General features: G+C 36.7%; 1 protein-coding gene across 6 annotated transcripts in view; it reads right to left on the bottom strand.

The window, feature by feature from the left end:
- Nucleotides 1-21,856, bottom strand: part of LOC138182436 (uncharacterized) — a 340,068-nt gene that overhangs the window by 17,849 nt on the left and 300,363 nt on the right. For all 6 annotated transcript variants that reach the window (XM_069118274.1, XM_069118275.1, XM_069118278.1 and 3 more), the window contains 2 exons: nucleotides 15,220-15,317; nucleotides 13,805-13,923 (listed from right to left, as the gene is read on the bottom strand). In XM_069118274.1, the coding sequence (XP_068974375.1) occupies nucleotides 13,805-13,923; nucleotides 15,220-15,317 (217 nt within the window). The remainder of the gene's footprint in view (nucleotides 1-13,804; nucleotides 13,924-15,219; nucleotides 15,318-21,856) is intronic.

The following is a 21,856-nucleotide window of genomic DNA, read 5'->3' as shown; positions in this document are numbered from 1 at the left end:
AGTAAGAATTTTAAAATAAAATGGTAAAACTAGTCAATTTGACTGGTGTGATAGTCCTAGTGTTAATATCGAGGGAACGTAAACATTACCTTGTATACTCATATCGAACTACACTTAGCGAACGACGACTAACTCTGTACGGCTAACAGTTTTAAATACATTGACTACACCAAGTATCAATTCGCCTCATCACTATATACACCGACACGTTTAATAGTCCTCCACATTTGTTTCTCGCCGTGCATTACACATTTTTTGTGTATGATGTTATATGTATTATATATGTCGGAGATGAAAGGAAAACCGGAGCCTTCCCTTTGCAATTTTGGGAAAGTCCTCTAATGCTTTAGCCTAGATTTTATCATAGCTGTAATTAAGCAACTGTTGTCATTCAATCCGATTGTAATTGTTCGAAATTTGTGATAGCGAGATTGGGCTCGAGGTGACAACTGGTCGCTGAACGTAGCCACGGTCACGGGATGAACGTTTTGCCTGACGGAGGCGTGGAGTGGTTGTATGGTTCTCCCTAGAAGTGTGGTTGTGGCGGCATACGGCCTCAAGAACGGGCCTAACCACATGGGATTGTATCTCGGAGGTGTCAATATAATGGGACACACGTTGTATTAATAATCAAACTCCAGGCAGAAACTGTTTAGCAACGGCGATTGGAACTTTCTCGATGCTTCCAACGAGTATATAACAAAAAAAAAAAAAAAAAATGCAATCGTACAGCGAGGAAAATTTCCATCAGTTCATTACTCGCGCGATCGCCTTGGAGAGTGACACATCGAGCAGTTTATACCGAGCGCCTCAGCAATCGTATTTTGTGCCTAAAATTATTCTACGCATAATAAAGAGTTATCTCGTTGACCGTGGATTCGTTTGAACCCAAGAACATTGTTAATAGCGCTCATTAAACTCATTATTCGTTAAACTTATTATTCGTAAAACATATTATTCGTTAACCTTGTTATTCGTTAAACTCAATACTCATTATACTTTGTATATAAGTATAATTTGTATATAAGTCTTGTATATAAGTGTAAATATAATCTCTGCTTCGTAAAACGATGGTTAATGCAAACGAAAAATTGTTACGCGCCCTAAATTCTAATGTTAACCCGACATATATTTTTTCCCTCTCATATCCGTGGTATAGGTTTTATATTAAGTTGTCCGAAATGTTTCTTTCGTTTCATAAGGAAATAATGGACGCACAATGTTTTTTGTTTTATATTATTTTACTGAATTATGCACGAAAGTAATAATAGAAATAGAACGAAATGGATCATACAATAAAATAATGTAAAATATAATAAAATATAATAAAATATAAAATAAATAAAAACAGAAATTGTTGTTCAACTATTATCATCTTATGAAAGGAAAGAAACTTTTCGGACAACCTAATACCTTAGCCATCAATAATTGTGTTAGTATATTCCAGAAATATCAAAGTAAGTTATGTTCGAAACGATAGTCAATGACGAACTGTCAACGATCGAACGGAAACGTGGATATTCATGAATATTAAATGCAGTTTTAAATAAATTTAATCCGGGATTCATGGGAATTGAATATTCATTGGCGTTATTGGACGTCGTGTTTCATTCATACAGTCTGCGTCATTTCCCTTCTGTTTCCGCTCTGTCCACTGAATCAATTCATCCAGCTGTATTGTTTTCTTACTCCAGTCAAACTAATCCATTCGATAACTTCTTTATATAGTATATCTATGATCAATCATTAACTCTATTTTTTACAAATTTTGTGTTCAACTGCTACTGTGAAGATTATCAGTGCCTCATAAATATTACCATAATTTGGTTTTCGAGTGTATATGTCTTTAAAAATTTCAACAATCTTAAATTAAATCAAACTTTGTAATCATAATCTATGAGTTTAGTTAAATTTCTCCAGCTAATTTTTTAAATTTCAGTTTAATGTTTAATCTTTAATACTCAATATTTAAGTTGAGTTTTTTATCGAGGATTCCAGAACTCCATTAGGAACTAAACGTATTTCTACTTACTAACTATAGTTAAGAGAGTATTCTATAATGTCATTTTTTTAAATCTTCCTGAGATTTTCTTATAAGAAAGACAGTAACAATTTTTGGTATCAGTTTTTTGCGCACAATTTATTCATGTTTTAAGAATATTCATCATTACTTCTAAATAAAAGTACTCAACATTCAGACGATTATGTCATTCAGTACGATCCTTAACGCGTTGACACCGGCATGCATCAGCAGTGGGTCACACGCGCCAGTCTCGTAAGGCGACGTGCATCACCGGTGGGTCACACGTATCAGTTTCGTGGGGCAGCGTGCATCGCAGTGGGTCACATTTGTATTTCACAAAATAGATTGTACAAAATAGGTTTATGTTATTTTATTTCAACATTATAAACTGACATTCAATAGTAAAAACATAACAATTCGATATTATAAATTTAATATAATTATTTACTTTTTTTATGTAATTTTTTGAAACATGTTAAACAGAGTGCCGGCTGGCCCTTACAACGATCACAATATGTTGTTACTTTTTTGATTCCTTTCGCGGCATACTCCCTACCTTTTATTTTAGAAATGCGTTTATAACATTGTTTACACCGCCGTCTCGTTTTGCTCGCGGGCCCTTGGTACGACTGCAGAAAATGTGAATGTGTTTTGGGCAGTACTTTATTTTTATTTGGCATTTCTTCTCTGTCGGGATTCACTACATCTAAAAGGTGATAAATAATTTTTTCGCGAAATTTTACAATTTTAATACTTTTAGTACCCCATTTTCTATGTATATACCACGCATTTACGAGACAAGTTTCGCATATTAATTCTATTACAATTTTTCTGTACCATTTTACGGTTTTGTGCAAACAATTATAATAGGATGACATCCGATCGGATAGATCAACCCCATTTTCAACATCGTTATAAGAAAAATGCGCATGTGTTTTCACTACTCTGGTTGCATTTTCTCCGGCATAAATATGAATGTTAAAGGTGTAACCTTCCTGAATGTCCGGTTTATAAAGTTTTATCCCAAACTTATGCCGATTGCCTGAAATATATTGGCGAAATCTGAGACGCCTTCTCCACGGAATTACGGTTTCGTCAATTACAATATTTTTACCAGGTTTAACAGTATTTTTGAACGTATGGACAATTGCGTCAACAATATTTCTAAGTTTACATAAACGGTCCTCGGTGGTAGTCGTAGAATTGTCGGAAAAATGTAAATATTTAAGTATCGATATAAACCGACCGCGTTTCATCGCTTTTCTTATACATGCGTCCGAATACAGTTCATTTCGAGACCAGTATAATCTAATTTTAGGTAGCAGCACTAGACCCATGATAAGCAGGATATCAATAAAAGTGTTCATTTCGTCCTTTGTAACAGGTTTCCAGTCCAGTTGGTGTCCTCTGCTGTTAGATGCAGAGTTTTCCAAGCATTGTACAGCATATTTATTCGTTTCCTCAACGATCATTTCTAATATATTGTGCGTGAAGAATAACTTATATAAAGGAACAGGGTCGTCACAGTCCGTGTCTTCAATTAACAACTCTTCTTCTTGCGAATACTCAGTCATGGTTTGGCCTCTTTCTCTTATTTCCTGTCATTCTTCATCAAGATCCTCTTCCTCTGAATCTGACTCGAAATCTTCTTCCATGGTATCGTCGGTTAGTTCGTTAGCTGACAATTCACTGTCATTACTTGCCTCGTCTGAAGAGCTTGAGAGTATATGTGCCCTTTGTATGATTCTCCTGCTTCCAATTATTGATTCATCAGACGAATCACTGATTTCCATATCCATGGTATATGTTATTTAGATGGGCAAAAATTAAAATAGAAAAATGCTAACCGCCTTTCTAGAAAAGGAAGAAAATTTGAACTACTTTTACACTCACTGCAAGAAATGTGTGCTCAGGAAACTCGTTATGTCAGAACTTTACTAACCTCGCACCTCGCAGAAACTTCGCACAACCCACAATACTCGCAATGTACATCAACTACACTCTTTTTCACTTGCTGTCAATTCTAAACTCTCAGTAAACCTCACGTCGTTGTCTAAATTCTCAATAATCATCCCCAGTTACTAGACTATTCAAAAAGTGGCTGGGGCGTATTCGTTCCTCCAGAAGTCACTGATTTCCCTCGTTAAGTGTGGGCGGCCCTGAACGTTCAATTGGGCCGCCAAAGGCCCAGAGGCAGGTCAAAGTGCGCCTAGCTAAAGTCCACCCCGAGGCCCGCGATCGACCAAGGGAAAGCGAACCGATTTCCGGAAAATAGCGCGATGGTCCTCGCCCACTTAGCCCGGTACTATATCTTTCTTCGGCGGTCCTGGAAACAAAACTCTAGTGCGAAGTCCCGTCAACTCGCACCTTAGAGGTTTTCTCCGTACAGCGCGTTACTGGCGCCTCGAGTGCCAGGGCGCCTGGAAATCGTCAGTCGAGGGTTCGACGAAATTGCCGCTCGCACTCAACATCATTTACGACTAAAACTTAAACTACGTCCCAACACTATTTTCGTCGTACGTGTTCCTTACGCGCGCCGTCGTTCTCCAACGAACATGCATGACTATTTTTTTCCTGTACGGAATTGAAAAATTTGTTGATTCGCGCTATGAACGTTTCTTATAGAAAAATGTTCACAGAATTGCGTACGATGGTCAGAATTGAGAAAAATTAAGGCCAAAGCTGGTCTCGTCAGTTTTACTTAACATTTACAGATATATGTGTCGAGAATTGTGGATCTTAATTGCCGAAATAAAAGGGAAGGAACACTAAGGTTACACTTAGAATTCAAATTAAAATAATTATAGATTTATTTAATAAACGATTTCCAGGATCTTCGTCGATATATATTTGCACGCGTCTCAGCATTTTCTTTGTCTCACCATCTTTCAATGTTACCGACGAAACAATACACCGCAACCTTAAGATACCCACAGTTAAAGAAGAAATATCCAAATTCAGTAACAGTTATAATATAGGAGTTAACAACCACCAAACCCATTAGTTACCCAATTACTTGACACGACGGATCAGATCCGCATTTAAACATTAGATTTAAACGATAGATTCAGCTAGAATCAAACATACTATAAACTTTTATAATCCAAACTACAATACCACGCCAAAATAATTCATTTATAATTCTCAATGAGAATTGATTGTAAAAAGTCTACCAAATAAAAGAAAAGAAAAAAAGAAAACCATCTTCCATATCAGACTGCCAACGGAACAGTTACATTCATTTGTTTTTCGAAACGCCGCGCACACACATACTTTCACACACTCATATACGTTTGTCACTACTACGCGGCCAATCTAGTCTAACACACAAAATTATACATATCTCAATAATATGCAAATTGATATTGCCAAACTATTGTATATCAACGTATTAGGTTGTTTGGAAAGTTTCTTTCGTTTTAGAAGGAAACAATAGATGCGAAACATTTTTATATTATATTTTATTACACGTATTAATATACTGCACGTAACGCAAAATGGACCATACGATGTAAATTGGAAGATTAAAAAAAATGGATCAAAAGAATATAAAACAAAAAGTCCTGTGCGTCTATTGTTTCTTTGTGAAACGAAAGAAACTTTTCGGACAATCTAATATTAGTTGAAGTCTATAGAATTCATCCAACAGGAATCGTATAGCTTTTGTAATTTTCCTATAAATTGAGGTCAAAGTAGAAAAATTGCGATTTTTTTCAAAATCGATTTTTTCAACAACTGAGGGTGATGGACAGAAACTGGTTTCAGATTCCTTTTCAGCTCGTCGCAAAAATCGTGTTGAACAGTATAATCTGACGTTGCGGCGCCTCACAAAGAAAACGCAGAATATCGGCACCGGCGTCTACGTGTTAAAATAAACAGTGTTCTGCTGACTATTTACCTGAACTGAAAAGACTAAAATGTTTATTGATTAATACGATAGCAACTATGCCGTGTAATAAGCATGGAAACAATTTCGAAACACTTGTTACGTAATTGTGAGATATTTTTAATATGAAATTTTTTACTATTATAGTCATCTGTAACGCAAAGAGACACGATCTTTTCTTTCATCGAACGATGTCGCAGAAAAGAGACAACGAATAAGACAAAAAAGGCTTCGTTGCAGTGCTTGAGAATTCTCAATAAAGAACTAGGGATGTAATAAAGAATTTAATAAATTCTGTCCTTTAGCGAAAACAGGCATCGTCACACGGTCGTAGCAAATATTGTCGCAGCCTTCGGCCAGCTAACAAAGGGATCACGATGAACGTGTATCAATCATCGTATTAATCGCATCGATGATCGATTACTGGACAACGGGATGTTTCTGCCCGTCCATGGGCTTCGTACATGTCCCAGAAGTCATCTTCACGTAACTATTGTTTTAAAGTGACAAATACGCAATTTTGAGGAACATGTAAAGTGCAGCTGTCGTTGGTACCAAACTTATTTCGCTATCCGAAATTAATCTGATTCGTTCGTTTTTCGTTACGGTTCGATTTTGTTTCATTCTCTAAACAAATGATAAGATCTTATCTCATTTTTTATCGTTTTATAAAAATATTATTTCCATACTAAATTTATGAAATTCCCCAGGAATTCAAGGAGAGAAGATATATGGGTGATACTGAATTTCAGATTTTATAATAAATATATAATATATAAAAATATAATAGAATAGAAATATAATGAATCGTAAGTTATTATTAAAGTAGAAATTAATAAAATATTAAATCCTGGTAATAGGAACAAATATATAAACCATGAAAGCTCCTGAAAAGGTACACTAATTAATAAAATAATTAGAACTTAATTATTAAAGTATATATAGCAGTATTTTGTATAATTCCTAATTTAATGAATATTATCTCGTAACCCGTATTCAGCAAAGTTTCCGGTAGGGCCGCGTCACCCGTATTCGGGTGACGCTTATTTGACTACTTGCGAAGGATCGTCGTAGGTATTTGAAAAGGTATTCCAGAGGAAATAATAACTCTATTGAATTGTTATAAAAGTAATACGAAAATGGTTTATTAGAAAAATTATTTTGAACGTAAAACTTTAAAGCATTCTATACATAGCTGAAGTTGATCGGGACAATTTGGACAATAAGTTGTTGTTTTCTTTAAATTCTTTCGTGTCTCTGTTCGGTCCATTCGACGACTTTTATTTGCATAACATAGTTTACACGCGCGTTTAATGCTTCTTCCGCAATCATTTTTCCGAACGGCGATATTATGCTGACTCCGTCGAAGACAAGGATTTTTTGTATTTTCAGACAACCCTAATAATTTTACAACTAATAATTCTCTAAATATTCTAATATTTATATTCTTCCTTGTTGCAATTTTGTAAACCGTCAAAGCGTTTACAACAGAAATTTCCAGAAGGAGTTGAATGCCAAGTTTTCTATACCATTTGATTCCTTTTTTAACTATGGTGACATAAGAAACCATTTGGTCGGAATAATTTATACCACACTTTCCTTCATTATATTCGACAACAGCTACTGGTTTTAATGTTGCGAACAAACGAAGCGAGAGATCATTCTTGAGACCACCACTTGAGCCACTCGCATTACTAAAATATCGATGGGAGTACCTAGCAGAGAACGTTTGTTACTGCGGCACGCGTGGTCTGAAGGAGATTTCATTGAAAATGTAGCGTAAAAATTAAGTTAAAACAAGAAACTTGTCAATTTCCGAATAGGAGATCGATTTCTTTTATTTTTCACTCAATTTGTACAGTATGATTTTTGGTTCGCGATGATACACTTTTGATATTTGGGCTAGTTGAGAATTGTTACAGACTGACTGGATGATGATGAAGGGTGCATTTATATTGTTTTATTCGTCGGAGTGGGAGAAGGTTTTGCTTGTACTTGTCATATATTTCGGAGAACGGCTAGAGTGACCGAATGCCACCCAGGCGGCTGAGAACGGATGGTGACCGGACGGTCACACGTGATAAGGCGCTCGGAATTTTGGTTTATCATAAGGCTGCTCGAATTTCACCTGTGACATTCCCCCCTTCTTAGATCGAACTTGGTCCCTCAAGTTTTCTTCAGAAGACTTTTGTGGAATCGGACTTGACGTGGCTTGAAAATTACGGCTGGTTCCTCCTCATCCTCTAGGTCGTATGTGTTGGTTGGAATATAGATGTTGGGTGTCGTGGCCAGGGTGCTTGGTACCGGTGGTGTTGTCGCATTGTGGCTATTAATTATGGTTTCATTTCGGCAGCAAAATAAATTGATACATAATTTGTTCGGTATACATTTCCTGATGCATTTGAATACCCCTATTTTGTTTAATCCATATATACCTAGTATGCCTAATGCTATGTACCCTAATATCTGGAGCGTGGTTAGTCTCCAGTACTGTATATTTTTGATTCTATGTTCGAAATTAAGAGTTTCTATCTCGTCGCCTATTTTATCGATCGTGGTTTTATAGCCTTGTAAATTATCTATTATCTTTGGTGCTCGCTCGAGTTTATCTAGCAGATGAGTGAAACTATCGTTTGTTTTGAGCGCTAGGGTTTTTGTTTTGATTTCGTATTCGACTTCGTTTTTTGTTTCGCCTATACGCATGTGTTCATCTTTGTACAATATATCGCAAGAAGTGTTGGCTCTTATAATGGAAGGCTTGTCGAGTTTTTGCAAGGTATGTTTCGTTTGGCAAATTGTGTCTATTTCTGTTGGATTTGCCGGTATCGCAATGTAGCAGTTGCTAGTTTTGAGCGGTATAAAGCTAATGTCTTCAATCTTAAGTACAGTTATTTGGCAATGTTCAATGCGAGGTTTGAAGTTTATTATTTCGCTGCGACAATCGGTTCTCGAGTTTCTGTCATGGATTGGTAGTGTTTGTTTACATATAGTGGTTCCGGCTCGAATTTTACAAAATTTGTTGAAGTACTCGATATCAGCGTTTATAAATGAAAGACCTGAGGTTAAATACATCTGATGTTCGACTGCTGGAGCCAAAAATACTCCATTTCTCTTATTCGGGATAGGATATACTTGTAACATGTTCCATTCTGTGTTAGAGACTAAGGGTACTATGATTTTGAAAAATATTTTGTTATCTATTGTGAAGAGTTTAAGATCACTGATGTCGAGTATGAATTGAAAATGTTCGGTTTTGGTCGTCGATTTCGATCTTCCCTGAAGAATCGCTCTATGTCGGTGGCTTTTTTCTCGGCTTCAAGGATATTGTATGGTGGATTGGCGAGTAGTAATTGTCCTATTTCGGTTTTCAGACCTCGAATAAAATCGATTACGGAGTCTCTTAAAATCCTGTCGTTCATAGCTCGTCTAGTAATTTCGTCACAGTATTCGTTCGTTATACTATATCGTAGCTTATTGAGCGCTCTGCGGAATCTGATGATATAACTTTGCACACTTTCGTCGTGACGCTGTCTCGTTTCGCGTAGCTGGTCTTGTTGTTCTCTAACGGAGTCTTGGGTGGCTACGTTTCGTCGTAGGGCATCGTACAGGTGTCTGTATTCGTTGATTGGTATATTGCGGATGGCCATTGCGGCTCTACCCGTGACTTTCCCGATTTTGATCATTTTTAGTAATAGCGTGGGTTCGCTACACATGGCTCGTAATTCACGTACTTCGCGTATGAACTCTTCTACTCCGATATCGTCTTCGCCGTTTAATTGTGGAATGCATGCTATCGCGTCTTTGGCCCGTAAGCTCGGAGGGGTGAATTGCGGTAGACGATCTTCGTAAGAGGGATGGTTATCTGCTTCTGTTTGAATCGGAACGCACGGTGGGGAAGTTCTATCTCTCGCGGCAACAGATTCGTCCATGGTGATAAGGGAGCCTAGTTCTGTAGTAGCGTCGCGTCCTATTTTTATTTTGGAGATATTTTTGGCTAATAGTTCTATCTCCGCTGTACGCTTCCTATTTTCACTGTCGGCTGTCCGTTGTGTCTCTTCCATACGTCGCGTAAGAAGTTCGATTTGTTTTTGTATCATGTCGAGTCTGGCAAGAATCGAATTATCCGTAGCTCCGTCTGTAGAAACGGTTTCAATAGTTTCGACTTTGTCCTTTCGTGATGTAGACATGATTCTAATCGGGCTTATTGAACTATCGTAGCTATTTGAACTCGAAACGCTTGAGAAACTTGGTTTTCTCACACGGTAATGAAAAAAATGAATCTAGATTTCTAGCTTACCGTGGTAGTTATGACCGTTGAGGAGTCTCTGGGATGTTTCCTCTCTGGTGGGTTTTTTTTTTCTTTTTTTTTTTTAGATTCCGAATCTTATTCGTAGGCTTGCTCTGCGCTGACCGTAGTCCTCTCGTCTAGTTTCACCGTAGTGGAACGTTGAAAGTTGCAGCAGGGCTTCGTAGTAGCAAAGATTCGCGGTGGTTCGCTGATCCTTCGATCTTCAACGATGCGCGTACGCCGCAATCGTGATTTCGTTTACACTGAAGCGAATGGATCCTGGCAGGATCGCCAAAAATGTAGCGTAAAAATTAAGTTAAAACAAGAAACTTGTCAATTTCCGAATAGGAGATCGATTTCTCTTATTTTTCACTCAATTTGTACAGTATGATTTTTGGTTCGCGATAATACACTTTTGATACTTGGGCTAGTTGAGAATTGTTACAGACTGACTGGATGATGATGAAGGGTGCATTTATATTGTTTTATTCGTCGGAGTGGGAGAAGGCTTTGCTTGTACTTGTCATATATTTCGGAGAACGGCTAGAGTGACCGAATGCCACCCAGGCGGCTGAGAACGGATGGTGACCGGACGGTCACACGTGATAAGGCGCTCGGAATTTTGGTTTATCATAAGGCTGCTCGAATTTCACCTTTGACAAAAACACGCGTGGCAGTCAACGTGTTAAGAGATATAGAAACTCGACAGACAGAAATCGTAAAGAAAGATAAAAGTTACACAGAACAAGATGATCAAAGAATTCTCCGTGAGAACTCTTTCCACAGAAATTACCCTTTAGATTTAAGCATTAGATTCAACTAGAATCTAACATACTATAAACACATATAATCCAAGTTACAGTACCACGCCAAAATAAAATTTGCTTATAATCCTCAATGAGAATTGATTGTAAAAATTCTACCAAATAAAAAAAAAGAAACTCTTTCCATGGTTCCTGATAAATTAAGTAGTTCGATCTATGGCGTCGTTCGCGAAACTATGTTCCATCAGAAAGCCCTATCAATCATCCCCGTACAAATCGTTTCCTGTGAAACTTATTTGATCGAGATGAGTCAACGAGCGTGTCCCATATCGATTTCATCCCGTGTTAGATATTTCTTCCATATAGATACCCACGAGGGCCAAAAAGATCGTTCCTGGAGCAAGAGAGGTCAAAGAAATTCCAGCGGTACGACAAAACGTCGAGCTTGACGATTTAGGAAGAGCAACAGGGACGCCAGATGGTCGAACGAAGACAGAGAAAAGGGAGGAGAAGGAGTCGTGTAACAATGTCAGTCTATCCGAGTTTGTTCTGCCCTACTTCGTCCTTACGGCGGCTTTTGTTCACCGACCAGGCCCCTCTTCGGATCAGATCAGATTACCGGCCACGAGGCGCTTTAGCCGACGAAATGCGGGTTTCCATTGCACCGAATTGGCGACGTAAGGGGATTGGGACACGCGAAACCTGCTCTGTAACCCTTTGCTCCTTTGTGTGACCCGCTACGTCCCTTTCTTCGTCTCGAATGTCGCTCGGAAACTGAGAACCATTCTTCCGACTCGGTCAAGTTTCTTTCCCTCCCTCGTCCTCTTTCTCCCTCTATCGAAACCCACTAAAGATTGCGTAATAATTAACTATAATTTTATAAATTACTTTTATTTTACATTTATTAAATTATTATCAATTATATTAATTTAATATCATAAACCATATTAATTTAAATTATTATAAGTTATTACACATTACAAAATCAGAAAAATTTTGTAAATACAATTTCTTTAACCACCTGCGCTGCCAATAAACTCACAGTTGCACGTGTCGTGTGCTACAATATAACACGCCTCACCGCGTCTGCGAATGCAATCTTTTAATACTAGAACTACCGATAGTTAACACGAAGCTATTTCTATTAAAACCAGTCAAAATATCTGGTCTTTAAAAAATACGTAAAATAGAATATTTTTATATTTATCGATTTATTACTTTCTTAAAGAAGAAATTCCATGTTATGTAGTACATTTTTGGTGTTATTAATCCACGTGGGACCATGATCCCTAAACGAGGGTTGACAGATTTATAAAATTGTAGAACCAGTTATTTTGACTGATGTGGTATTTCTAGTGTCAGCATCTAGCGATCTAGCTATCGATCCGGAATTTTCCTGATAACTGATATCATCATATCGAATGATACGCAGTAAAAATTTAAAAAACGTGTGGCAAGTTGTACAAAATGAAGAAACTGGTTAATTAGGGTTCCATAAACAGATTGCAGGATCCTTTTACATTTTGTCTGGTATTGGTATAAGTAGCCTTGATACAAAATTATTTTCAGTTTGAATACGCAAAAAACAAAATAAAATTCAATATATTATTCTTTTAGTTATCGTTGCGAAAGTCATTGCATCATTGCGGACAAAAACATAACATGAAGTAAGAATTTTAAAATAAAATTGTAAAAACAGTCAATTTGATTGGTGTAATAGTTCTAGCGTTAAGCAACGCTTCAGAGCGTTGGTAGGGTCTTACATAAAGAATTTTACACGGATATGCATAAATACTCACGGCAACAATAGCCTTTTATTTATTAATAATCTATTCTGAAATATTTCCAAGATATCGATGACTCTATGTGACACGTCGTGCACTCTGCAACTGTAGCTCGACAAACGAACGACCTAACTGTTAGCTGGCGTGCAGCGCACGTCATTTTTATTTCTGCGACAAATGCCTATACGTCGTATACAGGTCGCTGGCGATTTTGGAAGAAAAGCATCTCGACGTGCGTGGCACGTCTTTCTAGCGCAAGTGGATAAATTTTCTAAAATTGTAAAATCCAAGTGGAAGAAGCAGTGACGAAAAAAGTATCGAGCAAGTTTCCTTTCATAATTACGATGTTAATGAATAAATTTCAATAAGGTAAATGGTTTGGAAAAATTGTAAATGAAATGTTGCGTTGAACGCATTGCTCCTTAATTGGTTAACGTGGATAGGATGCTCTCCTGCAACCCTTCGTTATGAATCGTGGGGTAAAATAAAACAAGGCGATGAAAGGAAGAATGCTTTCCTTCATCTCGTTGCTACGAGAATAGAATCGAGCGCACGTGGTTTTGTTTACTTTTACCTTTCGATTGTTTTCTTGAAGATTACATGGCGAATGGATGGGGTAAGTGGATACAGGAAGTACATTGGATGGGGCTCTTTGGATCTTCAGAAGAGTCTTAATTATGTTGCAGTTATTTGGGGAAGATTCATGGAAGAAGATGGGAAGAACCCTGTGGAGGGTTCAACAGGAAGGTTTTATGAAAAGATTTTCCTTTATTGGAAAAGGTGTTTGTGTTTAGAGGAAGGGTAGCTCGGCAAAATGTTTGGTTGAGTCTTTCTTTCGTTTCATTTAATTCAGTATATCATGGGAGATGATCATAATATGATAGAATAGAATAGAATAGATACAAAATATTCTAGTACCTTGTGCCATTTCTTTTTATCAACGTTCTGTTGACGATACAATTTAACGGCGTATTGTTTCACGCCGTACGCACGAGGAAGGAAATTTTAAAGCAAAACAATGGCGGTTAATCGCGAATACAGTTTCAAAAGATCACTCACCCGTGACGACGACGTTAATCGTTTTAACCAGCGGCGGATGCGTTGCAACTTGACACTTGTATAAGCCGGAATCCCGCGTAGTTGCGTACTGGATTTGTAATCTCCAATTGCTCGGGTATCTGTGAGATCAGAAAATGGAAAACTTCATTCGTTCATATATCGTTACGCGATTTTTAGATGTATTCGACTTTTATAGCGTATCTATAAAAGCGAGAAATATCGAGCTACACGACTTTATAGCATTTCGTGACACGGAAATCGATAAAAATAGAAATTTCTATCGATACTAGTAATGAGTTCAATCACATTTCGACTGTCACGAAATCGTAGAAATGTTGTCTTCTTTCTATACGAATGCAAAATATTCTTGTTCTCTTAAAATAGATATCTCGCGTGACAATTTTTATACTTTCAATGCATACACTTCCTCAGTTTGTCGATGCAATTAATTTGATTTTTGTTTATAAAATAATTAATAGCGAAAATGTATAATATAACTTTTAAAGATCAAATTTTTAGATTTGAAGTGAAATTAAAATTTTCAAATACAAATTCAATTTTAACATTTAGCTATTTTACTAAAATTCCAGTTAACTATTTAATAAAATGAATCCTGCCGATTCAACACGCTTATCTCAACACGAACTGCTATTATTATATGGAGAATGGCAAATACTGGAGAAACTCAACGAACTCCTACTATATAAATTTGTTCTTTGGCAGGTTCATATAAATAGACGGGTTCAGACTCAGGGCCGGCGCGATCTTTTGCGAGGCCTAAATACACTTCAATTCCTACACTTAAATTTTGCAACGAGAAATTATTTATTTACATATGTAACATGTTACATATTATATATTTTTATAAGCAGTTTTTTAAACAAATCCGAGTAATATTTTTTCGCATGCATAATTCGCTTTCAAGGGGCAAAAAATCCAATGAAAATACAAAATCTGTAATCATGTATGACTTTTGCAAAAAACTATTGATGTACTTTAATTTCTCTAAAAAGTACATTTTTCTGAAAATGCCAGGATTTTTTTATCTAAAGTAGTTTCCAGGATATGAGGACATTATGGAGTTACACTGAACTTTGATGATTTTTCTCACTCCTTTAAACTGAATCATCGCTACCAAAAAAAATGTCTTGCATCTGTCAATGGTATCATCATTCTGTAAAAAGTTAATCAAAATTGATTTTTTTAAATTGGGTAATTTTCGTAGACCGCGGGGGCGGGTTCCGGCGAACGCGCTGAACGTGTCTTGCGCCGGCCCTGTTCAGACTATGTATATTATGATTTTACCCTACTTCATATCTCGTATCGAAATCAATACCAATGTCAATTTTCATGTCCTAATTATCGAGACATCATATCTATCTAAATATCTCTCGTATTTTGTTGATTTCACTTACCGGAAGTTGAGGCTGATCCGCTGATCCGCACTGTACAGGATCCTACCGACCGTGAGTAGTCGAAACGAGTCCTTGCTTGGCTGCTGCACCCACGTCACCTGAATCGCGACGCAGGAAATATCTTTCGTTATTGCCTCATAAATCACGGATTTCTCAGTAAAGGAATAGCCCGGTTTTCCCGAGAGAAAAAGAAGCTTGGCATTGTTTCTAACAGACAGCCGTGGAATTAAGCGGAATCTCGTCGAAAGTTAATCATTTCGCGACAAGGAATCGGGAAGCCCCTTCTCTCCTGAGAGCTGAATCGTTCGCGAATGAATACGCCGTGCAATTTCACGCTAAGCGTTCGAGAAAGACCGGCTTACGATTCTCGTTCTCTTCACTCGTCTTTTCAACGAACCTTCTGCGACACGACTATCTTTTTTGTTCCATTTACCTATCCCCTAACTGGGAACTCTGTTTTATATCGTACGTGACGAGTGTCATAATACGGGAATACGAAAACTTGATGAAGCGTTATCGAGTTTGACGAGTAATTGTTTAAGTTTAAGCAGAATCTTTTAATTCAAATATTCCACACTACGATCGATCGAAATCAAATATCCACGTTTTACTAGTTAGCACATTGTTGACCGGTCACGAGTTAGCACTTTGACAGGCTAAAGGGAAATCAAAGAGTTTAATAATTTTACATGAGGATCATTTGTTTAATTTCTTATTTTGTTATTTTTCGCAATTGTAAATAATCATCGTAGTCTACCTTCGACTGGATGGACAACAAATCTACAAATAAGTAACTATGATTGTTATTAACATAAAAGGAGGACATTTTAATTAATTTTAAATGCCTGTCTTTCAGTTTAGTTCCATTACCAATATATGTACCCTTTAGATACAGACGCTTCAAATTATTTTCCTAGGAAAGCAATGGAGTATCGATATATTAATTTTTAATAGACATATAAGAAGAGAATTAGATGTAAGAGATGTAAAACCGAAAGTTCGTCCGAAGCCGAAAGGCACGGACAAAACAATAATAAATAAATAAATAAATAGATTGTTCTCCGTAACAAAGAATATTAAATTATAAAAAAAAAGTTCGATTTTAGAACAAACACGACATGAACAATAACTGTGGTTGCTTGACCTTTACCACACGTGGGAGCGTACAAGCTATTTCTCAGCTTTTACAAAACTGATCGAAATGAAACATACTCTATTTTCTTTCCTTGCTACTGAGCTATATTAATTTTTAACAATCACGTTATTTGTACTCGAGTTAGTAATTCTACATTACAGTTATGAAACTGCTGCTAAATAACTTTCTTTATTACGTATTATGTTACTGCTAATGGGCGATTTTGTATAGATTCGGAAAGTTTAAAACGAATCGCGAATATCATCTGACAGTAAGACGAAGATTGAAACAGATTAACACTTTCATTACTACGCCGAAATCACATGTTTCGCTCAGGACGCCACGGGAGTATTTTTATTATCCAAAGCATACGATGGCAAAATAATAATAAATTGATGATGTAAGACAACATTCTTCCCCAATGGACCGTTTACCTTAATGGTGGTCTCGGGTGACCACCGTGGCGCCTTGGTAACAGTTGATGGCGACGTATTATAACAAGGCTTCGTTTATTTCAACAAACCATTCGCATTTGTTATTTCGTCGTAAGCAAAACGTGCCGAATATATTGTTGAAACGTGTACAAGATATTAGTAAACACTATTTGCTCATTCTAAATGTCGAGTTATCATTAGGTTTAGGGGCGTGTAACGAATCTGTATTTGGACTAGCCGTCGTTGTTGTACAATAGAGATTATATTTACTGGTATAAATATGGTTTTTACAGAATTTGACAAATAACCGTGGTGATTAGACACTCGAGATGTTAATGACAATGATCTTACGTTCAATAACGAATCCACGGTCAACGGGGAAAACTTTTTGTTCAATAGAATATATTTTGAAACACAAAGTGACGTTCGCTGGGACGCTCGGTATATACCGCTCGTAAAGACGATGTTAAAACTCTCCAAGGAGATAGCAGGAATAAAAGACTGATGAAAACTTTCCTCTCCTTACGATCGCGTTTGTTTTGTTATATACTGGTCGGGGAAACCAACAAAATTCCAACCGCCGTTGCTAGGCAGCCGGCGTAGCGGCGACATTGTTCCTGCCCGGAGTTTGATTATGAATACAACGTGTGTCCCATAATATTGACACTTGTGAGGCAAAACCACACATGGTTTGATTTTTCCTCGAACCCGTGTGCCGCTACAACTATATTTTTTTAAGGAGAACTATACAACTACTCCATACCTCTGTTAAATAAAAACGTCCATCCCGTGACCGTGGGTACGTTCAGCGACCAGTTGTGACACCTCGAGCCGAAGCCTACTAACACAAATCTCGGGCAAACATAATCGGATTGAATCATAAACAACTACTTCTAAGTTTTATTATTTAAGTACAGCTATAATAAATAGTTTATACTAAAGTATTCAGGATCTTCTCAAAATTTCCAAAAGAAAGGCTCTGATGTCCTTTCATCTCCGACATGTATATAATAGTAAGATAAGTTTCCCACTTCTAACTTCAATTATATGATTATAAAGCAGCATTTACGATTATTTTCTAAGGTGTGTTTATAATAATATTCGTAGATTAGATGCAAGATCTGTTCTCATTTTTCTTATTGATGTTCTAATAAAAATGTTTAATTGTTCAATGGGACACTTTTTATTTCAAAGTATCTTCTATTTATCGGTTATATTCAAAATGCCCTAACTGTCAATTTTCATTCAATTTTTATAATTGTAAGAAGTTCAAGCGCTCCGGTCACCAATGACCACCGTGGCGTCACAGGAGAAACCGTGGTCATATATGACGAACGTGGCAGTCAAAGTGTTTTAACAGGTATTTCATGGCCAAACGTTGCCGATTAGCCACGAGTAAACTTGTGATGCGCTTCTTTTCGCATCAGCGTCGTTTTCTCAGTGCGCTGTTAGAGATGATACAGTGCAATTGTTGGTCTGCATACCTCAAGCTGTTTCTCTCGCTTATAAGACCCGTCAAGTTGCGTGCTTTGTTGTAAAAAAATGTTAACGATGACGGAACGTACCAATGAGGAATCTTTCAATGAATTATACGCGGATGTTTTATCTGATTGTTGAAGTGATTGTGAATCAAATTGTGGTGACTTGGAAAATGATACTGTATCAGAAGACAGTAAATCTGATATTAGGCCACCAAAATATCAAAAAAGGAATATAGTAGAATCAGATAGTGACGACGAATTGGAAGAAGAGTGGAACGAACATGATATCATACCAAGCTTACAGAATTATTTAAACATTCCTGGTGCAACTATTGAAATTGGTGATGCATAGATTATCAGTGAGATAACGGCTTTATCCTTTGACAGTGGTTTTTTTGATTTAGTCGTCACGCAAACCAATTTGTACCATTTTCAAATGAAAGGGTTACATAAAATCTCTGCAAAAACGGTACCATGGACGGAAGACCACTAATGAAATAAAGAAGTTTCTTGGATTACCGTAATTGGTGGGCCAAACCAGAAAACTCGTAGGTGATTGTTACACTGTTTATCATGCGAAAAAGAAATATTAAAAGTTGAATAATAAATAAAATTTATTAAAGTTTATTTATATTGTTTTACTTCCACATCCAATTACGAAATAATAGCCGGTGCTATGAAATAAATTCTCAGTAAAATTGACGTTCAACAATGTGTTAACTGCTGAATTTAATTTTAGAAATCTCTCATGAGCTAAGGTCATGGAGTACGTAAATAAATACAAGCAACAACAAGTATTCACGTCGAACGCACCGAAATAAAGTTTTTGTTTGACGTATATACTCGTCAAACGCAGTTACCTGGTTAATTGGTTAAATACAAATATTGACAAAATTAAAATATTTAAGTTCACAAAGTTAAACTCAAATATTAAAATTAAACAATTGGTGAAACTGTAGAAACACTGGCCACCCTCCAATTTCGATGATCTTTGGATATGCTCTAGAGGTCGATATTTTTAACAACTTTTTGCTGTATATATAAGGGCTGAATACGCTTAGTTTCCAAGATATTCGCGAAAAACTGCTGGTACCACTACACTGGTTTAAAATATTAATTTCTACATATATCCAATATTCGTCGAAATCGGAGAATAGGCAGCGTTTCTATAGTTTCATTAAATAATTTCAAGGAACTTTTACAAATTTTTTCGTGCATCGGTTTGCTAAGCAATTATTTAGATTTAAATAAACCTAACAATAGGATTTTTTAGTTCAAGTATTTCAATTTTGCCAACCAAATATGTTTAATTGGTCGAATATAAACATTGAAATACAAATTTTCAAATTGAAATTTTAGCTGTGTTAGTGTCACGTTTTCTATAAAAGTAACATCCATCGGATCTATTGACAGCAACTAGATTAGGTTTGGCGACGAATTTTAGCTGTTACGGTGAGTGTTACGTGTGTAGTTAAGTGCTCTTATTTGATTGTTTCTATCAAATTGATTTTTAACCCTTTCGCTTTGGCAGTCCAGTTCACCGAAGCTCTGTCACTGAACGGAAACGCGCGCCAGAAATACGCACAGTGTGCGTGGTTGCTGTATAAACGTTTTCCTAAGTCTTAAATGAAAGTATAAAAAATATTGCTTCGTAAATATTTATCTTTAGTCCAGTACTCTTGTATTGTTAGTTTTTTATTACGTGTCATCAACAATGACAACGCGAAAAAACAGTACAGTTCGTCTACTGTCGTATTTTCCTGGATATCCAAGTTATTATTATTTTTCCGAGCCCGATAATAATTTGTCTCATCTACAATGTACTGTACGAGCTCTTCAGGAATGAATAGCTCAAAGTAATTTATAATTGGCGAGGATCTGCGTATTTTCTTTCCTACTCCCGAACTTTTTGAGGAAAATGGATGGATTTTTGGCTTGAAATTTGTAGATGCTCATGCTATATTGCAATCGGTGTCCTTGGCATCATCTTCAATTCACTCCGATTCCGATTCTGATGTGCTGCATATATTTCTTCGCAGTCTTTTAGGCAGGTTGAAATTATTTTCATTTTCCTCGGAATCGATTAGTCCCTTTTCAAACATAATACTTTGTTTATTTCTTACATTATAAAAGGCTCTAAACTATTCCTAACAGTACATTTTCAAAGAAAATTCTAACCCACAATTTCTAGTTTTTAACAGATTGACAATTATACCTTAAACCGATCTATTGCTAATTCTTGCAAGAACCGTATATGAAATATCGTTTCACTGTCAATGGATTTAACAGGTCGTTTGGCACGAAACAGTATACGATCGTTTGAGTGTTTGAAATATATTGCGTGAACGTTTTGATGTTGTTTCAATAATGCGTAACTTTAGAAGTGATTAGAAGAAATTAATGAGATGCGGGACTCAGGAGTCGTTGCGTGGTCGCCGTCTATATGCGGCACTCGTACCCACAGGTCATCTCGCGGGTGCCTCCTATAACACGTTCGTCGTCCAGGATGATTCGACTAAGTTTCCTGCGGGGCCCAAATTCGACCGCCGGTACGCAGAACGTAGATAGAGCGACAAGCGGGAATTCATTGTTTATCGCCTTCGATTCATTGTGAAGAAAAGATTATTTAGTTCTGAAATGGAGAAAGCGATAAGCTTTCCAGCTAGAGTATTCCGAGGGATCTCATGACAGATATATCAGATCTTTCATTTAGTCGAGAAACATACTTGTGAGACGTATATCAGTAATGTTTGCATTCTCAAAATGTTCAGTAAACAGCGTGAAAATATATTTGAAGGTGAGGAGAGTAGTGATGACGAAGTCTACAACTATTGTTCGAAGTGTCCAAAATCACCCCAAGTGTGTTTGGAATGTTTTAATAAATACCATACGATATAGCATAATGTAATATTTTATTCAGAATATAAATTAATAAAAAGTATGGTATTGTAATATCGTAAAAGAGTTTGATTAGAGATCGGTTGAAAATAGAAAAAACCGTGTACGTCGTCCTTCTGTGGTTCGTTTACATTTAAGAGCGCCTATGTGACTAAAGTCACCTAGTTCTTGCAGAGGTATGAGAAGAACAATAAACAACGTTAGAGCAGAAGGACGATTTCGGTTTTCAAGGAGGGGTGACCGAGAGGTCAGAGTATGCGAGTCGAAAAGCGAGTGAATTGCGAGAATCAGAGTTGATCGAGCATCGAAGAGTAGAGTTGAGAGAGTTGATTGAGTTGTCAGTGTCGTAGAGTTGTTAGAGTTGCTAGTGAGAGAGAGAGACAGAGAGGGGGGAGGGGGGGGAGAGAGTGTGTGTGTTACATTCGTTGTGACGAGAGTTGCCAAATAACTGTAAAGTTATTTGAGATAGATACGAGTATCGCATTTAGTTTCAGTTAAACAAACATCGTTTTCTGTCCAATGAATACTTGTATATTTAATTCACTATTAATAAATTGTAAGTAATCGGGGAAAAAATTTATATTTTAATACCCACGATACTACAGTATAATGTGCTTTTAATATTTTTATGCTGTATATCCTACATATAATATCCTATATTTAATTAACTCGATCAAGAAAAGCGTCAT

This window comes from Bombus flavifrons, chromosome 8 (assembly GCF_040668555.2).
Source record: "Bombus flavifrons isolate JBK064 chromosome 8, iyBomFlav1_principal, whole genome shotgun sequence".
Lineage (NCBI taxonomy): Eukaryota > Metazoa > Arthropoda > Insecta > Hymenoptera > Apidae > Bombus > Bombus flavifrons.
The sequence above is the reverse complement of the archived record's forward strand: the minus strand, read 5'-3'. Positions and strand labels throughout refer to the sequence as shown.